At 33.6% G+C, this 22,290-nt stretch overlaps 1 protein-coding gene across 4 annotated transcripts in view; it reads right to left on the minus strand.

The window, feature by feature from the left end:
• The window catches only part of FSTL5 (follistatin like 5), a 980,329-nt gene that overhangs the window by 105,085 nt on the left and 852,954 nt on the right, over positions 1-22,290 (minus strand). For 2 of the 4 annotated variants that reach the window (XM_056802833.1, XM_056802834.1), the window contains exons 11-12: positions 13,193-13,219; positions 6,539-6,657 (exon numbers count right to left, since the gene is read on the minus strand). In XM_056802833.1, coding sequence (XP_056658811.1) covers positions 6,539-6,657; positions 13,193-13,219 — 146 coding nt within the window. The remainder of the gene's footprint in view (positions 1-6,538; positions 6,658-13,192; positions 13,220-22,290) is intronic. The other 2 variants (XM_056802836.1, XM_056802835.1) reach the window with 1 other exon arrangement.

Consider the following 22,290-nt stretch of genomic DNA (forward strand, 5'->3'; position numbering starts at 1 on the left):
CTTGGGTTGCCTTACTTTTCCTAGGTTTGCTCTAACAATTTTTTCTGAAAATCACTACATTGTTATCCTTTTTATTTTTCTTGCTTCAGACTTCAAGGCAATCTTTGTGGGAATACTACACATCAAAGAAACCCATAACAACAATATAGCACACTTTGGTAGACCCCCTTCTACCTATGAGTCTCTTGGAAATCCATGAAAATTAATTGTGAAGGAACCATATACAGGCTGTTTCTTTCAGTCTTGTTACAAGCAGCCTTGTAACTGCTTCTCATCCCTATTCTAACACAATTCTGATCCATCCTTTATCCAGTTGTCATAATCTTGTTAGTTGTGGGATACATTATCTTTGTATCTCTGTTGTTAAAATTGTTACAGTTGTTAAAGTTGTTAAAGGCAGTTGGTTCAGCTGGGTTTGAGCTTAGCTTTGTGTAGTCATTGGGTCTAGTTAAAAAATGGCCAAGTAAAACTACTTAGAGACAGACTTATTAACAAACCAATTTAATAAGTATTGAAAAGGTTTAAAGTAGGAAAGGAAAGGTAAACAAAGGTTTGAGGATTAGGATTAATTCCCTAATCTAAAAAGTGATTTGAATTTTTACTCACACCCTCTAGTTTTCAAGAACTTTCTTTTTGCTCAAGTTTCCTTGAGCCTCCTTACCACTCCTTAATCTATTCTAAATACATTATGTTTATTAACAATCCTCCTTGTATAATTAAGTTTTTACTGTCTCTGTAAATTTCTATCAGCTTTGAATCTCTCTCTCTGCCAACTGCCTCTTCAGGCCTAGATCCGGCTTCTGGGCCTAAGACAGGCCTCAAAATGGCCTGCCTCTGTCAGCAGCCACATACAGAAACACACTCTTTTCTCTCTTCTTTCTGTTGATCTTCTCCACAGCCTTATTCCCAACACTCCAAACTGCTTTCTCCTTCAACTGTCACTTGGTTTTCAAGTTCTCTCAGAGAGCTGAACCACTAGCTTCCTCTCAAGGCAGAAGCACCTCCAGGAGTGAGTGGGCAGTTGGATCCCAACAGATTTCAAGCTTAAGATTCCCCTTCAGGAATCCTCTCCAAGATTCTAGCTGTGTCTTAAAGGTAATCTGACCCTAATCACCCCAAAATGCTTAATTTATTCCCAATAATCTTCTCAAGGCATAGATCTGACACTGCTACTCCTTTGATCAAAAATCTTTAGCAAATCCCTTTTGTTTCTAAGATAAAATCCACATTTCTTAGACTAAAACTTAAAGATCTTCCTAATCAAGCTTCAATCTTTGTTTTCAGGGTTATTTCACATTACTGCCTCTCATGCACAGAGTTGTTAAAATCACAAACCTTATGCCTTGAATGAAGTCTTTCCTCATTTCCATTTTTAAGAAACTTTATTCTCTCTCTCTCTGGGTACCAGTTTTCTGTGAATTTTTTTCAGAGCTTCTTTACAAAAATAAACAACAAAAAAAAAAAACAAACAGACCCTTTTTGTCTTCCTTCAAACTTTAGTTTGCATTATATTTATTTTTGCATTTCTTCTTTGTGCTCTGATTTATGCAGGGAAGTAAAATGGGATGGTGGAGGTGGCCTGCACCAAGGATACAATGACCCTTTCTGGGGATGCTCATAAGGGCCTGTGAGATCCCAGAAGTCCCCCTGTTTTCCTTTAGTAAAATCTATCCTGTATTAAGAATAGAAGAAATAAAGTTCCTCTAGGAAAATGTTGATCTTATCATGGAGACCATGATTCCAAAATCTCTTTATGGCTTATTTTGTTGTCACTGTTCAAGATGATATATTTTATAAAAAGAGTATTTTTTCTGAAGTACATATAACATCTCATTTAAAGGGTCAGTTGCTCAAATCATATGTTAGCTTTGTCTTCAGGAAAATGCTCGTCTTGTCATGAAGGCCATGATTCCAAAGCCTCCCCATGGTTTACTGTTGTTGCTGTTCAGTTGTAAGGAGTATTTTTTCTGAAATATGTATAACATATCTCATTCAAAGGGTTGATGATGGATAAATCATAACAATATCATTGGGTAGTGTTGGTCCAAATCTCTCTGCTTCTAACCATGTCAAAACACCATCACTTTTTTATTTTTGGTTTTGATGAGTCAACTCTCTCAGTTTAATCATTTCCTTTAAAGAACCACTACTTGAATTTCAAGAAATAGATATTTCATTGCTCAGACTGCTTGTCTATGACAGATTTCTATCACCTACTGACAGCACATCTCAAATGAAGAGATAGATTTTTGAGACAGGAATAAACTCCTTAAGAGAGTTGAATCTAAATAATAAAAGCCCAGAGGTGACAATGTAGTGACAGAGTAGCTGGCCTCTTCAAACAAATCACCTTCCTAATTTGAATCTTCCATAGATTGTCTTTCCAGATCAGATTAATATACAGCCTTCTATATACATCTCTATTAACTTAAGTATTACAGAACCACAGCAAGATCACACTGCTGTTTAAAAAAAATGTGGCCAATACAGGTCTAATTTAAATATCTATCCTAATTCTGTATACACTTCGATATTTACTTTTTTAAGATAAAGGCGGAGTCAAGATGGTGGCTTAGCAAACAGCAAAAGTTCAGACCTCGTGGAAGAGCCTTCCTTAGATGGAGACTGAATGCTCCTAGGGCACCGAAATCCAAGCTGAACAACAGGACAGAAACGGGGAACCCTCCTTCTGGACTCAAATCAAAAGGTACGCCCCCCAAAAGCTGGAATCCGAGAATACTCAGGGCTAAGGGGAAGGCAGAGCGAAAGTCCCAGGACCCCTCCCCCACAACCCAGAGTGCTGAGCCCGCAGCAGCGGGAACCTCTGAGCGGGCAAAGGTGCTGGTTTGCAGGGTCTATCTTGTGAGCAGTGGGGCGTGGGGGGGCTCAGAGCATCCAGCTCCAGTCTCACCCTTGCCTTAGGGCACAACCAGATCAATCCAGTTGAACCTAATTCAATCAGAACTCCTCAGAGTTTAGGGAGGCAGGCAAAGGCACTTGCAAACAGCAGAGAAGCAGCTGGAGAGAACTGGAGAGAGCCTGGGTGGCCCAGCCTTCCAAGAGTCTTCAGAGCCTCAGAGCTTCATACCACATATAGCCCAGCCCAGTTGAACTCAATCCAATCAAAAGCCTCTAGAGGACAGAGAAGCTAACATTCCTCCCCTAGAGACTGTACCAAGAGATCTGACAAAGCTCCAAGAGGGGAGACTGACAGCCCCAAAACCAAAACTAAATGAGAGGAGCAAGAGCACAGCCAAATACGGGGAGCAAAGAAGAGCAAACAACAGAAAAAGAAGAAAGAAATTACAATAGACAGCTTCTGCACAGGTAATGAGCAAAGAGCGAATGAAATGGAGGGAGAGGGATCAGCAAAGGAAAAATCAGAAATCCCAGCGAATTGGATACAGGCTTTGGAAGAACTCAAAATGCAATTCAAAACACAATTAAGAGAGGCTGAAGACAATTGGGAAAAGAACTTAAAAACTAAGATAAGTCATCTGGAAACAGAAAATAGTGTCTTGAAAGCCAAAATCAACCAGCTGGAAAATGAGGCAAAGGAGATGAAAGATGAGGCGAAGCAGATGAAAGACGAGGCAAAGCAGATGAAAGATGAGGTGAAGAAGATGAAAGATGACCTCCAAAGATAATCCGACCAAAAGGAAAAGGACGACCAAAAAACTAAGGATGAAATCCAGTCTTTAAGAACCAGAATACAATTAGAATCGAACTACCTCACAAGGCAGTAGGATTCTATAAAACTTTTTTAAGATAAGAAATGAAACACCATGAAAACAAGTTTTTTGAATAGGAATAGAATGTTATAAAAGAAAATTCAAATTAAACATAGCATGAGATATTCTATGGACTAAAATAAGTGAGTTATTTTGATATAAAATCAGCTAATGTTAAAATAATAATCAAATAGAAGTGATAAAAATACTACATTGGATTTTTTCTAGTTATTTAGAAGGCTAGATTTTCTTCTATTTGTCTAGGGAAACTGGGCAAAAAAAGAGCTAATAGTAGTACTTGGGTAGCACTTTTAACATGTGTGACCTCATTTGATTCTCATAACATCTCTTTCAGGAAGATTTTATAATCAGCTATTTTGGAGGTGAGAAAATTGAGCGTCAGTGGCCAAGTCACTTACCCAAGACCACACAGATAGTAAGTGTCTAAAGAAGACTCCAAACTCAATATTCCTTATTCCAAGGCTCATACTGTATCTACCATTGCCTTCTCATTCCCTCATAATTTGATGATACATTGTGGAAATATCAGATGATGGAACAAGCACAGGATTTGGAATCAAATGACTGGTGTCCAAATAATGACTGTTACTAGCTATGGGACTTTGAGCAAGTCACTCAATTTCTTAGTTTGTTTTTCTTGAAAATGGTATACTAGACTAGATGATATGCCTTTTTACTACTCTAAAACCAAATGATCCTTCCAGAAGAATCAGACTTTGCCTGAAGGGTTGGGAATGTACTTCATGGGAAAGGGGAAAAGTAGGAATAGTTTTACTCTGAATTATTTAGCACCCAGTCATCTTTCATTATATGAGGCTCTAAGATTCTTCTGGGCTATTGTCATGGTATTCTTACAAGTCATCATGGTTTTGGATTCCAAGATTTCTATATTAATTTCATACCAGAAATTTGATTTTGTTTTTATAATTTAGCCTTTGAGTTATTTAGATTGGTGGATTCTGTTAGTTAAAAGAAATTAATAGAAATAACAAAAAGGCTAAATTTAATCTTAATTCCCTTTCAATAAAGTGTTAAATTATAAATCACATGATTCTAACGTCATAATGAAGGGTCAATAGACCTGATTATTTTGAAATGTAATTGATATGGCTTTTTTTCTGCTTCTATTTCACGATTAATACTAAAAACATTACCTCAACAGTTTTGGCTGGTATTATTCAGATTGGCCACTCACATAATCCCCACTCAAGAATAATTCTTGTTGTTGTTCAGTCATTCAGTTTTGTCTGATTCTTTGTGGCTCCATAGACATTATCCACCAAGCCACCTAACTGCCTCATAAGCAAACATTGGTTAAATGGCTTGTCCAAAGTCACCCAGCTAATAAACGTCTGAAGCTGGGTTTGTACTTAGGTCTTCCTGACTCCACACACAGTGTTTTATGCACTGAACCACTTAGCTGCCTCAGTAAATAATTATCATACTTCAAATTGATATAATCTTATAAAAACCTGACTATTGTCTTGTGTTTTATATTTCACATTACATCATGTAGAGAACATTAGAAATTTCAGCATTTCTCTATTAGGAAACAAACAGTGGGAAGGAAAAAAACACTCAGAAAAGTCCTCTATTATAAATTTCTCATTTTAATAAAGAGTAAACCAAGTATTTGAGAGATAAAGTGACTTCCTACCCATCTCAGAGCTAGTAAAGAGTCAAATATCCTAATTTTCAGTCCATTGATTTAAAAACAGTCAAAACAATTTTATTGCTGACTTTTGTATTCCCGTTCCCAATGATTTTTTCCCATAGAATCATTTCATATTTTAAAAAAAGAAAATAATTAAACAGAACAGACTAAAAAAGCAAATAAAGTCCTCCAATTCTTTCATTAAACCATTCTATAGTACTTATTGGTTTACCTTTGAGTTAAGGAAGAGACAATGTCAAAAGGTCTACTAATCCTAGATTGATCTTTTAAGTTACATGGAAAGTAACAGCTTTGAGTATTATATTTATAATATGAGAGATTAACAAATTATTAAGAAAAAACATTTGTACTTCATTAATATATGTATATGAACTTTATAAATTTATTGGTTCAAAATGATTTTCAACCTATTTGCAATACAGATAGTGTATGCTCCTGAGCAAAGATAAATTTATAGAATTCATGTAATTAAAAGCTGTTTTTATACATGGACACTACATTAGCTACTTTGGGAAGAGGTTTCAAAAATTTTGTAGTCACTTAAATGGTATGAAAAAAATATACATATATTCCTAGTCTCTTAAATTACTTGTTTCACTTTGTTTTAAAAAAACGAATAATGATTAAGGATGTACATTGAACTCATGGCGAAAAATCTATCTATCAATAGAACGAACTGATGGTATCTGAATATAGATTGAACTATGCCATTTTCTCTTTATCTCCTGCTTGCTTTTTCTTGCATAGTTGATGTCTTCTTTCACAACATAATAGACATGACTAATATGTATAGCAGAATAGCACATGTTTAACCTATATCATATTACCTGTCATTTTGAATATGAAGGAAAGGGAGAATATTGATAGAAAATAAGAGAAAATGATTATTAAAAATGTATCAATATGTAAAAGAATAAAAAAGGAAAACTCTGGGATTCTAATGTAGCAAACAGTATCCCAGTCTTAGCAACTGAATAGAGAAAGTACTTGCATCATTGATTTGAATTCAATCTTTAAATATTATACAAGGGGTTTGACACAACCTTATTTCAAGTTCCCCCTTAGCAAAAATTACCGAGTAAAACTGCACAGGGATTTGCAAAATACTTGCCTGAAATCCAAGTAGCTTCTCGCTGGGTTTAATATGCCTCTGAAATTCACATTCTATCGGCTGTATCACTTTGATTCCATCTTCATAAAAAACATAGAACATGTTCCCAATTCCCAGACCTTAGGAACAAAAAAAAAAACCCAAAACTATTTGAATGTTCAACATAAAACCATCAAAAACATCTTCAACCTGAAACTCAGAACATCCTCCTACCACTGGCAGATCAATTTATGAATGTATGTCTATTAATAAAACAAACCCCAGTGAATCTTTCATTGTACAACTAAAGTAATTTTGTAACGTTAGATACAAATTCTGATTTCCTCTTGTAATTCATTGGTTAAAGGAATAAAAACCTAGAGCGATATTTTATCTCTAAAGCAATAATAGTCATAATATCAAACCAGAAACTCTAGAATTAAATAAAATCAGGTTACTTAACCCACATATCTCAGACATCTTTTGATCAAGAAATTAATGCATCTTTGAAAGACTGTCAGGCATCCTGAATTTGTATTATTGTACCCTAATTAGAATGATCTATCTATCTCTCTGTCTGTCTGTCTAATTATCTATCTATCTATCTATCTATCTATCTATCTATCTATCTATCTATCTCTCCATGTGAATATATATGGACAACTGTGCATATATATTTTCCATATGTATAGACACATACATTATATACCATATTGTGCATATATATTTATATATGTACATTTGCATGTAGTTTTATGGCAGGTCTTAGAATGATGGGCTATGCCAAATTTTTCCTTGTCTCACCATTATCATATATATGGTCAGTAAATAACTTAAGGTTACAGTTTATTATGGTTGCATACATTGGTATATGATTGTATTACATTATGGTTGCAAAGTGATTAAATTTAGAATTCTGAAAGTCATATAAATATATATATATATGTCTATTATACATAATATAAATGACACTGTTGGTGTGTCATGATCTGTCCAATAACTTTCTAGATGATCCTGCATAAATGGGATAAAATTGAACAAATGAAATTGAATTCTCATATACCACCCTATAATCTAAGCCACAGCTCACTCAGGTTCTAACCAGACTTTTTTTCTGAGCTTGCTTTAACACTTTTGCATACGTTCAGCTTTCGTTCACAAATCACTCTGCCCTATTCAAGTGTTCCTGCCTGGTACTTAGCCAGTTGTTACCATGTTCCATCTGGTCTTTTTCCAGTTATATATATATATATATATTTTTTTTTTTCCCCTGAGAGTCACTGGTTTACATGAGCAAATATTGTGATTCTAATCAAATTTTACTCAATTAAGAAATACTTAATAAAAATGATTGCATTTTTTTACTACCCATTGGATTTAAACAGAACATTTAAAAAATGTAGACTCCTGTGAATTTCACTTCTACTTCAAATTATAAAAAATAATATTGTTCTACCAATGGTAATGGCATTAAAATATTTAATATCTGAATTTTGTTGATGTTGATATAAGATTAAACTATATTTACCAAGATCTGTCTACACACATTAACATATTATACATGTATGTATGCCTGCATAGACATTTAATTTTCAATGGCCTTCATACCTGGAAATAATTGGTTGGATTACTTGAATTGTTTGAATAATTGTTAAGAAAAAGTTAAATTTAACTGTGTTGATTCTTAGCCTAAATTTCAATAGTTTACAAAGTACTAATCAGTTAGACATAACACCAAAACTCAATGAACTTGATTAGCCATTCATATAAAGAAAGACTTACACAGAATAACTGACATTTTTAGATTTCTAGTTGCTTAGGTTAACTTGTGGCTAATGAATTGTTCATCATGGCAGCTGAATCTTTCTGAGTTTATTGATTTGTTTATGAAAACATTAAGATTACAGTCTAAGAAGCTATTTGATGACGTTTTTGAGTAGAGAAGAAACAGAGAGAGGAAAATCCATGTACTATGAAAAACCTCAGTTCACCTCCACCTCTGACAAAACCAAGCTTTCAGCTGTTTAAAAGTTCCTTAACATTTTTTTCCCTAGGCAACCTTTTAAGATTGGAAGTTATACATGAGTTGCTTTTCACCCAAACATTGAGAATTTCCCATACTGATGAAATCATAGCTTCAGATAAAAATTTTTAAATTTCTTCTTAAATATTTTCCATTTCAAGTGATACTAGTTCTTATCTAGAATCCAGCATAGTGCCTCCCATGGAGAAGTCACTTAATAAATATCTGCTGATTTTTAATCAAATAAATGTCACAACAAAGGGCATGTGTTTGCCTATATCCATCCTTTCTTCCAACTGTATTAGTGGGGAAATTTGAAGAAGGAACCAAAGTTCCAGCTACTTGGGGAATAGATATAAGGTAAAATTTTTTTCCTTCCTCCCCTTCCCCCAAGTTGGGCTGATAACAAATGGAGTCATTTCTGACTGGACTAAAAGAGTAAGTTAGATTTCCCCTCAGCCCCCCTTGATATGATGTTCTTTGAAGTTGCCTTCCTAATACACTGAATCTGATTTAAGTCTTTATTGAATCAAGATGTCTATTTATTTAGGTATAAAGTGATGAAATGGTAATTAGGACAGAGGGAAAAGGAAATCCCTAGCTATTTCCTATACAGATGGGGAGGGGGGTTTGAAGCAGGGTCTTTCTTCAGGATAAGCTCTGAGGTTCCCCTAAGTGACAAAAGTCTTTATCCTAAAAGTGTCACCAGTTGGAAAATAAGATCTTCTATAGTTCAGGCAAAAGGATTGAGAAAATGCTAATCTTCACAGCAAAGGATCATTTCCTTCTTTTCTCCACTCCAGGAGCAAGGAACCTCTTCCAGTTTTCTAACTGCCCCTTCCTGAGCTTGGCTGAAAAGTTCCATACTATCCCCCAAACTCAGCTGGGGTTCCATTTCCTCTCCTCCTGAGATAGGTTGTCAAAATTCAAATTTTTCCATTGCTTCTGGCCTTTCCCTCTTATACACAACCAACTGTCCATCCATGTCTGTCTAGCCTATTTATGTGTCTGTCTGTCTGTCTGTCTGTCTGTCTGTCTGTCTGTCTATCCATCCATCTATCTATCTATCTATCTATCTATCTATCTATCTATCTATCTATCTATCTGTCTGATTATCTGTTTCTGTATATATGTGCATGTACTTACATATATTCTTAATTTTACAGACATCTTATCTAAACTCAGATTTAGAAAATTTTGTCTCCAGTTCTATTTATCTTCAGGAAAAAAATCTAATTTATGTACTAATATTATTTGTATATACAGAAAGAAATATGTGAAATTGATTTTCTAGGTTAATTCTCAGATGAAGTCATAAAATAGTACTTTCTTGAATAAGTAGTATCTTATCAGTTAATCATGGATAATATTGTACTTCCATTTGTTATTGCTAAGATAATGTGATACTTCATAATTTCTCTCATCTATAATTATACAAATGGCATATTTAAAAAAAAGAAAAAAACTTTTTAGCTATTATTTCATTATTTCTAACTTAGGAAGTGAATAAAATATTCAGTGTAGCACAAATGCAAAATTCAAATGAATTTTTCTCTTACTTAGAGTGTAGAATACATCAATAATCATATTTTCAAAAACGTTAGTATATGCAAGTAAAATTTCTACTTAAAAAAGCCCCATAATTCTATGAGTAAAGATCAGAAGCTGCTTTTCTCCTTAAATTACTAGAGATCTACAAGAGATAAAACAAAGCTAAGTGACTTTGCCGTAGGTCTCCCAGAAAGCAAGTGTCAAAGCAGAGATTTGAAGTCAGGTCTTTCTAATTCCAAACACATTTTATTCATCATGCTACTCTGCTTCTGTGATTTCTATGAAAAATATTTTCTCCAAACTGTAAAGCTTTCTACAAAATATTGACTGAGAAATCTGAAAATGTACCTGTTCAACTCATTTTACCACCTCTTCAAGTCCATTTTGACTTTTGTGCTCCTCTAACAGAATATGGATTTCCACAATTTGCTTCTTAATCAAGTTCTTATCAAATATATACATATATAAAGGCTTCAGATCATATGAAATCTATAGACTTATTAAACACTCATTTTGATTAGGCTTTCAAAAATTCTTGTAATGATTTTTTCTTTTTTTCTTTTTTTTTATAGAACTGTTGCTTTGTTAGAATCTTTTTTAGCACTTAGTGTCTGGAATACAGTAGACCCAAATTATTTAAATATATAATTCAATTTCTATTTCTATATATGTATATTTATTATATATATTTACATATTATATTCTTTTTATGCATACTCCTCCCCTCTATCTTATAGAACTCAACAGTTTCCTTTATAGTATAATTTTGGTGTTATCTCCTAAAAAATGATTTTTCCTGATTGTTGCCACTGCTGCTGATTATTAACACTTTTGATGTGGAAATAACTTTGGATATATTTTGCATTACTTCTCTAGTGTTTATGTTGTATCCCTCCTACTGTATGTATCCTACTGTGCAAGCTTCCTGACAGTAAGACTCACTCTTTCATTTTTGATTTAGTTTGACTATTTTCTAGTTTCTTGCACATAGTTGAATTGATAGTTCATTCTTATCAACCTGTATAGATTTTGGTTCTTTTATTTTTTGTGAAGACATATCATAATGAATTTTTTTTTACAACATATGAGAGGCAGTGTGGCACCATGGAAAGAAAACTAGTCTCCTGATCTGTTGTGTCACATTTGAATCCTTGTCATTTCAAGCCATTGTTCTCAGTTCTTATTACACAGAACAACTCAAAAATCTCCCCCATTTTTTCGTATGATTTTTCCTTCATATATTTAAAGACAACTAAGATGTTTTCAATGAACTCTTTTCTTCTTCAGACTCTTTAATTCCAATTTCCTAAAAAGCCCACCTGATATCAACCCATTAGTTACACTTGAATTTGATATTGTTCTTACTAAAGTGTGGTACGCAGACTTAGATACACTATTCCATATATGGTATATCCAATAAAAATTACATTGGTACTATTAATTTGTTTTGTCTCTATAACAGTTTTCATAAATCCAGCATATGTTGAATTAACTTCAGTGGACAGGCTACAAGAAGTTTTGGGTTTGAATCCTGCCACAGATTTCCTAGCTGTGTAATGCTGGACACTTCACCCCTGTGTCTCATTTTCTTCATCTGTTAATATGAGGTAATTTAGGTTCTGTGACTTTTAGGGTCCCTTTTAACTCCTTTACTCCTTTTAAATGCTTTATCCTAAAATGTTTCTGTTGAGTTCAAAATATAATATCATTCACCCATATCCTTCATATCTATTTTAATTTTTGTAACATCAGATTTTTTTCTTGTAGATTATATTTATTATTTCACAATTAGAATTTGAATTTTCAGTCTCTCATCCCTTTTGAATCAATTTTTTTCTCTAGTTGTAGTATGTCAAAAATATCTTTTCTTGAAACTTTTGAAGTCTGCTTTCATAAATTCTGCATTCCATGACTGGCCATTCTCAGCAATTAAATATGATATTATTACTTTCTTGCAATATTCTCCTCCTTTTAACTTCAACAATCAATTCTCCTTTATGGATCAGAATTAAATCCAGATTTGCTTTCATCTAACCTTCTATTTGAAGAAATTATCACCAAAGTAAATGAACTTCCTACAGATATAGATTTGCTGAAGTTTGTAATTACTTCTATATGTTGACAATAATTGCAATGTGTTTTAGGGGAAAAAAAGCACATTTTGTGGCAATATGTTACATTTGAGTATTCTGTAGTATATGTTCACAATCCTATGAGTTTTGTTCTTTTTTTTTAGTCTTCATCAAAAGGTCACTGAGCATCTGGTCCTGTTTTCTGATCATTATGCCTCAACTCTCTGACTTGAGCTTTTCTTTAAAGTTGTGTATTTCTTTAGCATTAAGAAGTTATCTAGCATAATGGATCTCATGTTTGATCTAAAATCAGAAAGTGCTGGTTGGAAGGACTAGCTCAGATACTTAAAAACAAACAAACAAACAAACAAAAACCTCTTATCTTCTGTCTTAGTATGAATTCTAAGAAAAAAGAGTGGCAAAGGCTAGCCATCTGCAGATTATGTGACTTTCCCAGGGTCACACAGCTAGAATGAATCTGGGTCAGATTCCAAGACCTGGTTCTCTATACAATGAACCATCTAACTGCTCCTCTATGTTGTTATTCATATTTTTAATTTTGCTTTAGTGCCACCATTCTCCTTAGGTCCCCAAAGGATTTCTACTTAAATCCTCTTAAGCTGTCACTACATTGAATCCTGTGCCAAAAATTTTTTGTCCTTATCTTGGTGAAATAGACTCTGTCTCTTGCTAGGAGTCTATGTCCCATAGCCCAAATATCCCACCCTAAACAAAGCATCAGAGGTTAATATTTTGGTCTTACTTCTTTGCCTCTATTTCAGACTCTTTTTAGTATCTCAAAGTGTTTATGATACAGTGATTATGTTTTAACACTGAGGTCACATCTTCAGGCACTGTAAACAAATGCATTTAAAGGCAGCATGCTTATAAAAGGACACTAAGTGAGGTGAGCTAAAGACATTAAAGCGAAATAATGACAGGCAGTCTAGGGTAATTCAGATAATTACTACAACTTGAATAAGTGCTAAAACAGTCATAGCAATACAGAAAAGTAATTTGTACAAGTACCTTCTTCTCTCCATAATATGTTAGCGACTGCAGCATGTCAAAAAAAAAAGAGAGAAAAGAGAAGAAATAAATGAAAATAGAATGAACACAATAGCATATCAATTCCCATAATTACTGAAGTGGGCACAACCTCTGGCCAGGAAAGAAAATCTACAGAGAAGCAGTAACAGTGAATTAACCAAACTAATGTAGATTAATAGAGCAGTAACCTATCTAGACTTATTATTATTGCTCTATGAATTTCCCCAAATAACTTCTTTGGAGTAAAGATTCCATTAATAAACAAAAAAGGACATTTTATGCACCATTAAAACAGTAGTTCATTATACATGTTTATGTGTTGCATTAAAAATTGTATTAAAAAGTTGTAATATGATATTTCATTAAGTTAATTGTCACCAATAGTCAATTCTGAGGGTAAAAACCTTCACTAGTTGAAGTTCTTGAGTCTGCTAGGTGGCAGAGCAGACACAATTCTGGAACTGGAATCAGGAAGATTTGAGTTCATATTTTACCTCAGACAATTACTATTGTGTGATTCTAGGCACTTCATTCTTCTTGGCCTCAGTTCCTTATCTATAAAATGGGAAGACTGAGCTATCTGGCCTTCCAACTCTAAATCTATTAACTAATGGTCTTTATTCATCTGACATAATTTAAGTACTGTCAAAATTTTTATAATTTTTCTCACAATTTATACTTTTCCTAAAATAGAAGAATTTGAATATTTGAAATATTTGAACACTGTTCTATAGGGGAGGGGAAAAAGTTGTTTTAAAAATCAATGTTTGCTTTTTAACATAAAGCATACTTTTAATGCAATATGCATTTTCATCATTTCATCCCTAGAAAAAAAAGAAAATGAGCCTCAAACTAATTTTAATATGTCATTAGAATAGTTTCCCTACGTTGTAGGGGGAAAAGAGTAGATTTGTGAAATGAAAGTGGAAACTTGCTAAATATTTGCCTCGTCTCATGATCTCTGTCCTTATTTCTTCCATATACTGTCTACTTTTTTGTGGTGGGGGGTGAGGAAAAAGAAGTAAAGTAATGAACATTTGAATTTTTGAAGCTTCATTCCCTGGACTTTTCCTACACAAACTTAATGAGAGATGGCATGTCACAGAGTGAAAAAGCCTCATCTCCATGAGAACATGTACACATTATTTATCCTCTACCAGTCTCAAGCATCTCTGAAAGTTAGGTTTTAGAAAGGATGAATTCTGCATGAGTCGAGGAAGTTACCACATCAACACACCACAGATTCTTGACCTAATATTTGGATTTGGTTTTGGCAACCCAAAGAAATTAGAGAAAGGTAAATCAGGAAGAAAGGGATAAAAAAAAAGATGAATTAATAAAGGAGGAGACAAGAAGGAGATGAGAACTGAAAGGAAACAGAAGAGGGACGAGCAAGAAATATGATTTTCTAGCTTTTTAGGCTCTGAACTATACTCAAAATAACTATGTTATAGTCCAGGTAAATACCTCTTAAGGGAACCCGTTCTGCAATCCATCCATGTCTAGTAATGGAGGCCAAGGGAACTGGTAAGGACATAGTTAGTTGAACTCATGCCATAGGGTTTCTTAATCTGGCACCAGTGTTTCATTTAATATATTTGCCCTTTATATACACCATATGCTTAAGACACTCAAATCTTCTTTCAAGAAATGACTCCTTAAGGTGTTGTAAAAAATATTAAAAATTCTATCTGCATCAGATAACAAGATTGGACAGCGTTGTGATATTTAAAGAACATTATAAATATAGCAGTTAACACTATCTCAGGACGCCACAATGCTGTACAACTCTTTTCTTTGGCTACTCATGTGTAAGGTGCTTGGCTGTTCAACTAAATGAGTTCTCTTTTGTCCTTGACTGAAAGAGTTTAAAGGTTTGAATTAGTTCAGTACCTTTCATGACAAACCACATTTATGAAAGGATAAAATTTTAATTTAATGTCTTATTGACTCTTTTCCTTTTTGATATAAAAATTAAGATGACTTTAGAAGGACAAACTTTTTTAAAAGGGCAGTCCTAAAAGTCTAAAACATTAAAAATTGTAAATCTCAGTAATGAGCAGAAAATGTAACAGATAGTCTATTTGGAAACTATATGCAAGGAGTGAGAGAGGGAGTGCTAAGAGAAAAGGGAAGGGGAAGGGAGGGGATAGAGAGAGAGACAAGGACAGAGAGAGAGAGAGAGAGAGAGAGAGAGAGAGAGAGAGAGAGAGAGAGAGAGAGAGAGAGAGAGAGAGAGTTAAAACAATATTTTAAATCTGATAGCCATGAGTGTAGACTGACCTAGGCTTCTGTATCAGATTATTGCTTATGTTTTTAAGATCATAAATATAGGAATCACTCTTCATTTTTAACTTGGGTTTTTTTTCCTTTTCTTCCTCAAGAATTCCCCTCTAAAATCCACTGTCCATTTTTTAACTCAGTTCAAATTCTTACTCCAATAACAGTTCAGGAAATGATTTGTAAGTCTCATAGAGTGATTAATAACAAGAATGAAAAAGAATCCACACAGCAATTTTTCCATCTCCCCCCCCCCCCTCTCTCTCTCTCTCTCTCTCTCTCTCTCTCTCTCTCTCTATATATATATATATATATATATATATATATACATATAACAATATCAGCAGTCTTTATTTCATTATTTAGTCATCACGTGTTTTTATCTCAACCCCATGACTTAGGTCCTTTCTTTTTCATCTCAAGAACTAGTTGCAACTCCTAAAAGATAATATCCTTGAGACTTTTAAAGTCTGAGCATTCTTCTGGAATGTGGAAAAATCTTAGTTTTGATATTCAGTACACAAACACTTTATATTTTAAGCCTATGAGATCTTTGTCTTTCATTTTGAGATTTTATATTTTTTTAAGAAGTAGGTTGCGAAGAATTGTAAAACAGCATGGGACAAATTAGGTTTAGATCAACATCTCACACCCTATATCAAGATAAATTTAGAATAGGTAAACAATATAAAGAAGGAAATTATAAATAAATTAAGTGAACACAGAAAAGTATACCTGTCAGATCTATGGGAAAGAAAGAATTTAAGACCAAGCAAGAGAGAGAATATTACAAAATGAAAAATGAATACTTTTGTATATATTAAAAAGGTTTTGTACAAATAAAACTAATGCAACCAAAATTAGAAGGGAAGCACCACATTGGGGAAAAAAAAACTTTATAACAAGAAGTGGATTAGGAGTAAAAGGACCCTTTTATGTCCATGTTTCTTATTTGGATTTTTTGCCACAAACATTAGAACACTTAGAAAAGGCTGTTTACTTATTACAAAAGAGATGGGTAGATGTGGAAGATATGAAATTAATTTTAATTACATAATGAGCTAGAGTTATAGTAGTTATAATAAGTGGTAATCAAATGATTTTCTCATAAATTAAGGAGTTTTTAAGGCTGCTAGAATTGCCCTTGGGATTACACAATTAACTATTTTCAATGATCCTACTGCCTGAACTACAGTTATGATAGCCTTTTCCCTGTCATTACAGTATGAAGTTTTCAACACAATTTCCTCTTTTAATAAATCAAACAAGAAATATTTATTAAACATATACAATGTACCAGTAACTGTCATAGTCATTGGAGAAAAGTAAAGTGACATTGGGGAACATCTCACCCATTTAATTTAGGCAGTGGATTTGCAAAATCAAATAAAACAACAATACCATGACAAAAACTTTATGTGAAAAGATATAGGGAACAAAAGATTTCCCCATCTCAGCCTTATTGCTAACCACTTACAGAACTCAGCCAGAATTATCAATATTTTTTCTTTTAGATAAATGACTCAAACTTGAACCTAGCAGTCTAATGGAGACTCTTTTTTAAATATAATAACTGCCTAGAGGCCTTTAGTTACTCCTTAGATTGTAGACCTGGGGGCAGTCTGCACAACTGAGATGACACTAATTAGGTTCATTTGAAGGTTCTATTTACAACATTAGAGTGAAATCAGAAAATTCTCTCAAAAGCTTCCATTTTGTAAGGTCTTTACTGGCTTTCCCTTGGGTTTCCTTTAAGTTGGGAATTTGAGCTTATTAAACAAAAGTTGTTTTTGCAGAGATGTTGTTGCTTCCTTTTCTAGCAGCTTCTAACTTCACTCTCAAGGAGCACATATATTTATATTTATACATATAAATATTTATTTATATGTATGGATTTGTATATACACATATATAAATGTATACATACACTTGTGTAGTTCATGTTCATGAACACACATTGCCTAGAAAATATTAGATTTATTATTAGTGTATTTTAGACACAATATGAGATTAATAGGATATTGTAGATTAGTCCTGGGAATCCAACTGCCATTTTTGTAATTGTCTCTTTGGGCAAAGATGTCTCCAAACCCAGCACTATATTTTCTAGTAAAATATATTTTATTTAAATCAAATATATAAAATATAAATAAGGGACCTAGTATAATGGACAAAATAATAATTTTCATGAAAAAATAAAATTATTTGTACATTCCATTTAGAAGATCCTATAAAGTTTCTCACTTTATAATTTATATATAAATAAATTTATAATTTATAATTTGATTTGTTATTAAAAATTTTACCTTCAAAACCTCTCCCAGATATGCCCCCTTCTCTCCTCTGACAATGCCTTTATACCAGTGTAATTGGTCATCACTTCCTATTTTGAAAATTGCAGCATCCTTCTTGGTCTTCCTAAAGCAAAGGTCTGACCATGCAGCACTTACCAATTGATCCTCTTACAGGTTCACTAAACTCCAGTGATTCCTTCTCATCTTTAGAATCAAGGATAACATCTTTTTTTTTTTTATTTTGTTTTTTGGTGTTTAAAGTCCATCATAATTTGGCCATCACCTATCTCTCAGGTTTCTTGCACTTTACTCTCTCTACAAGTTTTCTTCAATCCAATGACACTGGCATTTTCTTCCTTCTTTATTAATGGCAATCCATCTCCCAGGTACATTAATTTCCACTCACTTCCTTTCTACCTCCTCATCTCTGCCTCCTGATTTCCATGGCTTCCTTGCAGTTTCAGTTAAATTCACACTTTAGCAATAAGACTTTCCTTGTCGAAACTTTTTTTAACCCCTGCCTTCTGTTTTAGAATCAATACTGTGTATCAGGTCCAAGGCAGAAGAGTGATAAAGGCTAGGCAATGGAGATTAAATGACTTGCACAGGATCAGAGAGCTAGGAAGTTTCTAGTACCAGATTTGAGTCCAGGATTCCCTGTCTCCAAGCCTTGCTCTGTTCCAACGAGGTACCTAACTTCCTCTTTCTTGCTTAATTGTAATGTCCTCTTTCTGATATTGTCTCCAATTTATCCTCTATGTATATATTGTTTGTACATGGTGATCTACCCCATTAAACTATATCCTCTTTGAGAGCTAGAACTATTGAAAACAAAAACAAAAACAATTTTTTTGGATTCTCATCAATCAGCACAATGGCAGGAAAAGAGCTAACAGTAAATGATCATTGATTCTATCAAAAACCTATATATTTGCATAGAATGAAATTGGGGTGGGGAATCCAATAACTGAAAACAATTGAAACACATAAAGAGTATACTGACTATGAGAAAAACAAATCAAATTACCCACTTTCTGTTTACTGTTTGCATTTAAAATAAAAAAATTATCAGATTTTATAATATTTAAGGATACCTAATTTGCGGAGGTTAAAAGCAATTGTAAAATGCTTTGCAAACCTTAAAGGGCAATATAAACACTATTATTTATTATTATTATTAAAGCTAGCAAAACATTTTCAGAATGATATAAGGTCTTTATTCAAGAGAGGAACATAAAAATAGAAGCAGAATTTTGAGTAAGGTAACACAAGAGTCAATGAATAAACATACTATTCATACGAAATATGAATTGATATGTTTGTTATGAAAAAAGATTTGGGCTCTGAAATCCAAAATACAGTCTTAATGTTTCTTATCTGACTCTTCCCCCATCAAAATGTAGCCTATGATTATAACAGATCAAAAAGAGCAAGTAAGGCATAAACCAGGGAGATATATAATGGCAAAAAGTGATTGCCACTGTCATAGTGGCACAATCACCTGGTGCACAGAGTTCAAATGAAGGGAAGATTCCTGCTCACTGGTGAATTCTTCCAGATACTCTGTTTGTTGACAGCATGATATTCATTTCTTCAAGTATACTCTACAGCTTCATCAATGAAATATATAATCATTAAAAGAGATCTTGGCATCAAGGTTAAAGTATTATGTGGCAAGAAAGAATTGGATTCAAACCTTGACTCAAAAAGTTATCAAATTGCTTGGAGTCTCATTTTATTTATATGTAAAATAAGAATGACTATTTGAACTATTTCCTTCACAGACTTATTTGAAGAATGTTTTTCAATTCTTGAAGGAATATTCTAAAGTGAATCATTATCATCTGCCTCAAAAATCCCATAGGGGAAAAATAAGGCTATGTATAGTCTTTTCTCCATCAGTAAGGATGGATTGGTCCTAGAGATGCACAGTGAACTGGTTTCAAAATTGAAGGGGTGTGGGAAGAGGCTTCCTTTGAATTTGGGAAACTAAAGTAGAATGGAATGAAGGAAATAAATGAATAAGTGCCTATCGCTGTACTAAGCATCTTTTAAATATTTTCCTATTTGATCCTCGTAAAAGTCTTGAGAGGTAGGTGCTATCATGAATCCTATTTTATCATTGAGAAAACAAGCAGAGGTTAAGTAACTGGCCTTGAGTCATGCAGCTCAGAAGTATTTAAGGCTGGATTTAAAATCAGATCTTCCTCACTACAATATCAGCAATTTATCCACTATGCCAAGAGCTAGGTGCCTCTGTAGCACTTCCAATTAGGTTAAACTGTTGCTGGCAACAAATGTCATTTTATTTTTATTGTTTGTGTTGACACTAATATACTTCTAGGGATATTATATACTGGTAAATGATGCAAAATTATTTCAGAAGGATAAAGATTTTGGATGATCCAAAGGGAAATAGAAAGTTAAATTGAGAATATGAATAGGATGTAATAGGTTTCCACTGTGCTTACAAGAAGTGACTTGAAGGAAGCAATCCAGGAAACATACAAAAGTATAATCCAGAAAAGAAGGTAGTCCAGGTATCAGTAAACTGTATCCTTCATGAAAGAAGTTCCTGAACTTCTTTGGTAAATCCTGGAGACAATAAGGAGCCATGAGAGTGTACTGAATGGGTCATTATGTAATCATATTTGGGCTTTGGGAAGATTAATTGCAGTTGAGTGGACGATGAATGGGAGTGGAGAAGACCAGAGAGAGGGAGACCTTTGTGAAGTCTCAAGATAGTCCCAGACATCTTGTAGCTGTGTGACACTTGGCAAGTCATTTAACCACTGTATGCCTCAGTTTCCCCACTTATAAAATGAGGCTCATGATATCCCTTAACTGCAAGAGATTGTGAGGATCAGATGGGATAATATTTGTGAAGTATCTAGTCTTGTATGTATTAGGTGCTACATAAATGTGTTGTTTTTTTTTTCATCTTCCTCCCTCTCCCTCTACTTCTATGAGGGTATTTATGGAAGTATGAAAAAAAAAAGAATTACTTAGAATAAGAAGACTGGGAAGAGTTGTAATTTGAACTGCTAGAAGTAATGTCTGAATGAATGAGCTAATAAATCCTCTTAAGTACTGTGAAAAAAAATAAGTATCAAAGAAATTATATTGACTTAGGCATATAAGTTGGAAAAGTTAGTAATGGAAAAAATTGCAAATTCGTTGAATTTTTTTCAATTTCACATAAACTCCATGTTGTAGAACTTACCTTCCTCCTCCAGCATTATATATTACCTATAAGGTTAAAATGATTGACCACACAGAAATACTTGAAATTCAATACATTTTTATTCCCTGTAAATTGAGACAAGTTTCTTAGGAGATCAAGGTCTTTTCAGATCTCTTGAACTAATAGGAGCTTGGATTTAGAGACCTAACATTTGGCTTTCAGTTATCCTGTTAGCTAATGCCCAGGTGCCATTGTTACAATTACATTTTGAAGCCATTGCCCAAGTAAAATGATAACACAGTATTTGGCTGTAGTATAAAGGTTCATTTTATTGAACATCTTTTTTGTTTGTTTTAACCACACAGGGATGCGCATTTAGATCATTTTATAAACTGTAGATCATGTTTTTCAGGTTAAATATTTTTAATTCCTAGAATGCAACCTCTTTCTGGGCAAGGCTCCTTCTGCCTCCCTTTGTTATTTACTGTGCAAAAGTTCTAAATGTGGCAAGTAATTAATATATTTATAGGTAAAGAAAGACAGGTTTTTGCTTAACACAATAGAACAGACTCTATGTGGCCTTGACCCCAACTTTTCAGGGTGGCATAGCAGCTGGTCTCTATCTACGGATGAGGCACCACATGCTTTTGAGAAGCTCAAACATTCCTGATTTTTAAATGTTCAGTAAGCATTCTTTTAAAAACATCTCCTGTCATTATCAGAAAGTGGCCAGAAATACATAGCCTGTCAAGTAGTCTGGCTGCTTGATAACACAACAAATTAACTTCCAGTTCACTGCCACACTGAGAGAGGAAAAGGGGCCTTTATAAGGAAACTAGCAAGACTGTCTCAAGGCATTCCTATCTCACTGCTACATTAACTTTTAACTAAAAGACATTTTTAATCAATGACAGAAGTACTTACTGAAGGGCTATATTCTATTTCATGATGATTCTATAGCTCCTACATCCAAATTTGTATTTCTTAACACAGCTATTTACGTAGGCTTTATTTTGATGCTCTTAAATACTTCTAAAATCATCTGAATCTGTACCATTATTTGGATTTTGAATGGAAAAAGTAATGCAAAATGAAATAGCATCCATGTGTACTTCAAGATAACAAAAGAACACTTTTTACTAGATTAATATATTGAATCCAGCAATACTGTTTCAATTATTTATATATTTTAAAGTGATGGATTTTTTTTTCTTTCATCCCCATGAATTTAAGACAAGTGTCAAGATATATTACTAAACTAAAAAATTTCAGTGGAGAAAATGACTGGTATGTGAATAGCAGAAAGAGAACTACTCATT

This window comes from Monodelphis domestica, chromosome 6 (assembly GCF_027887165.1).
Source record: "Monodelphis domestica isolate mMonDom1 chromosome 6, mMonDom1.pri, whole genome shotgun sequence".
Classification (NCBI taxonomy): Eukaryota; Metazoa; Chordata; class Mammalia; order Didelphimorphia; family Didelphidae; genus Monodelphis; species Monodelphis domestica.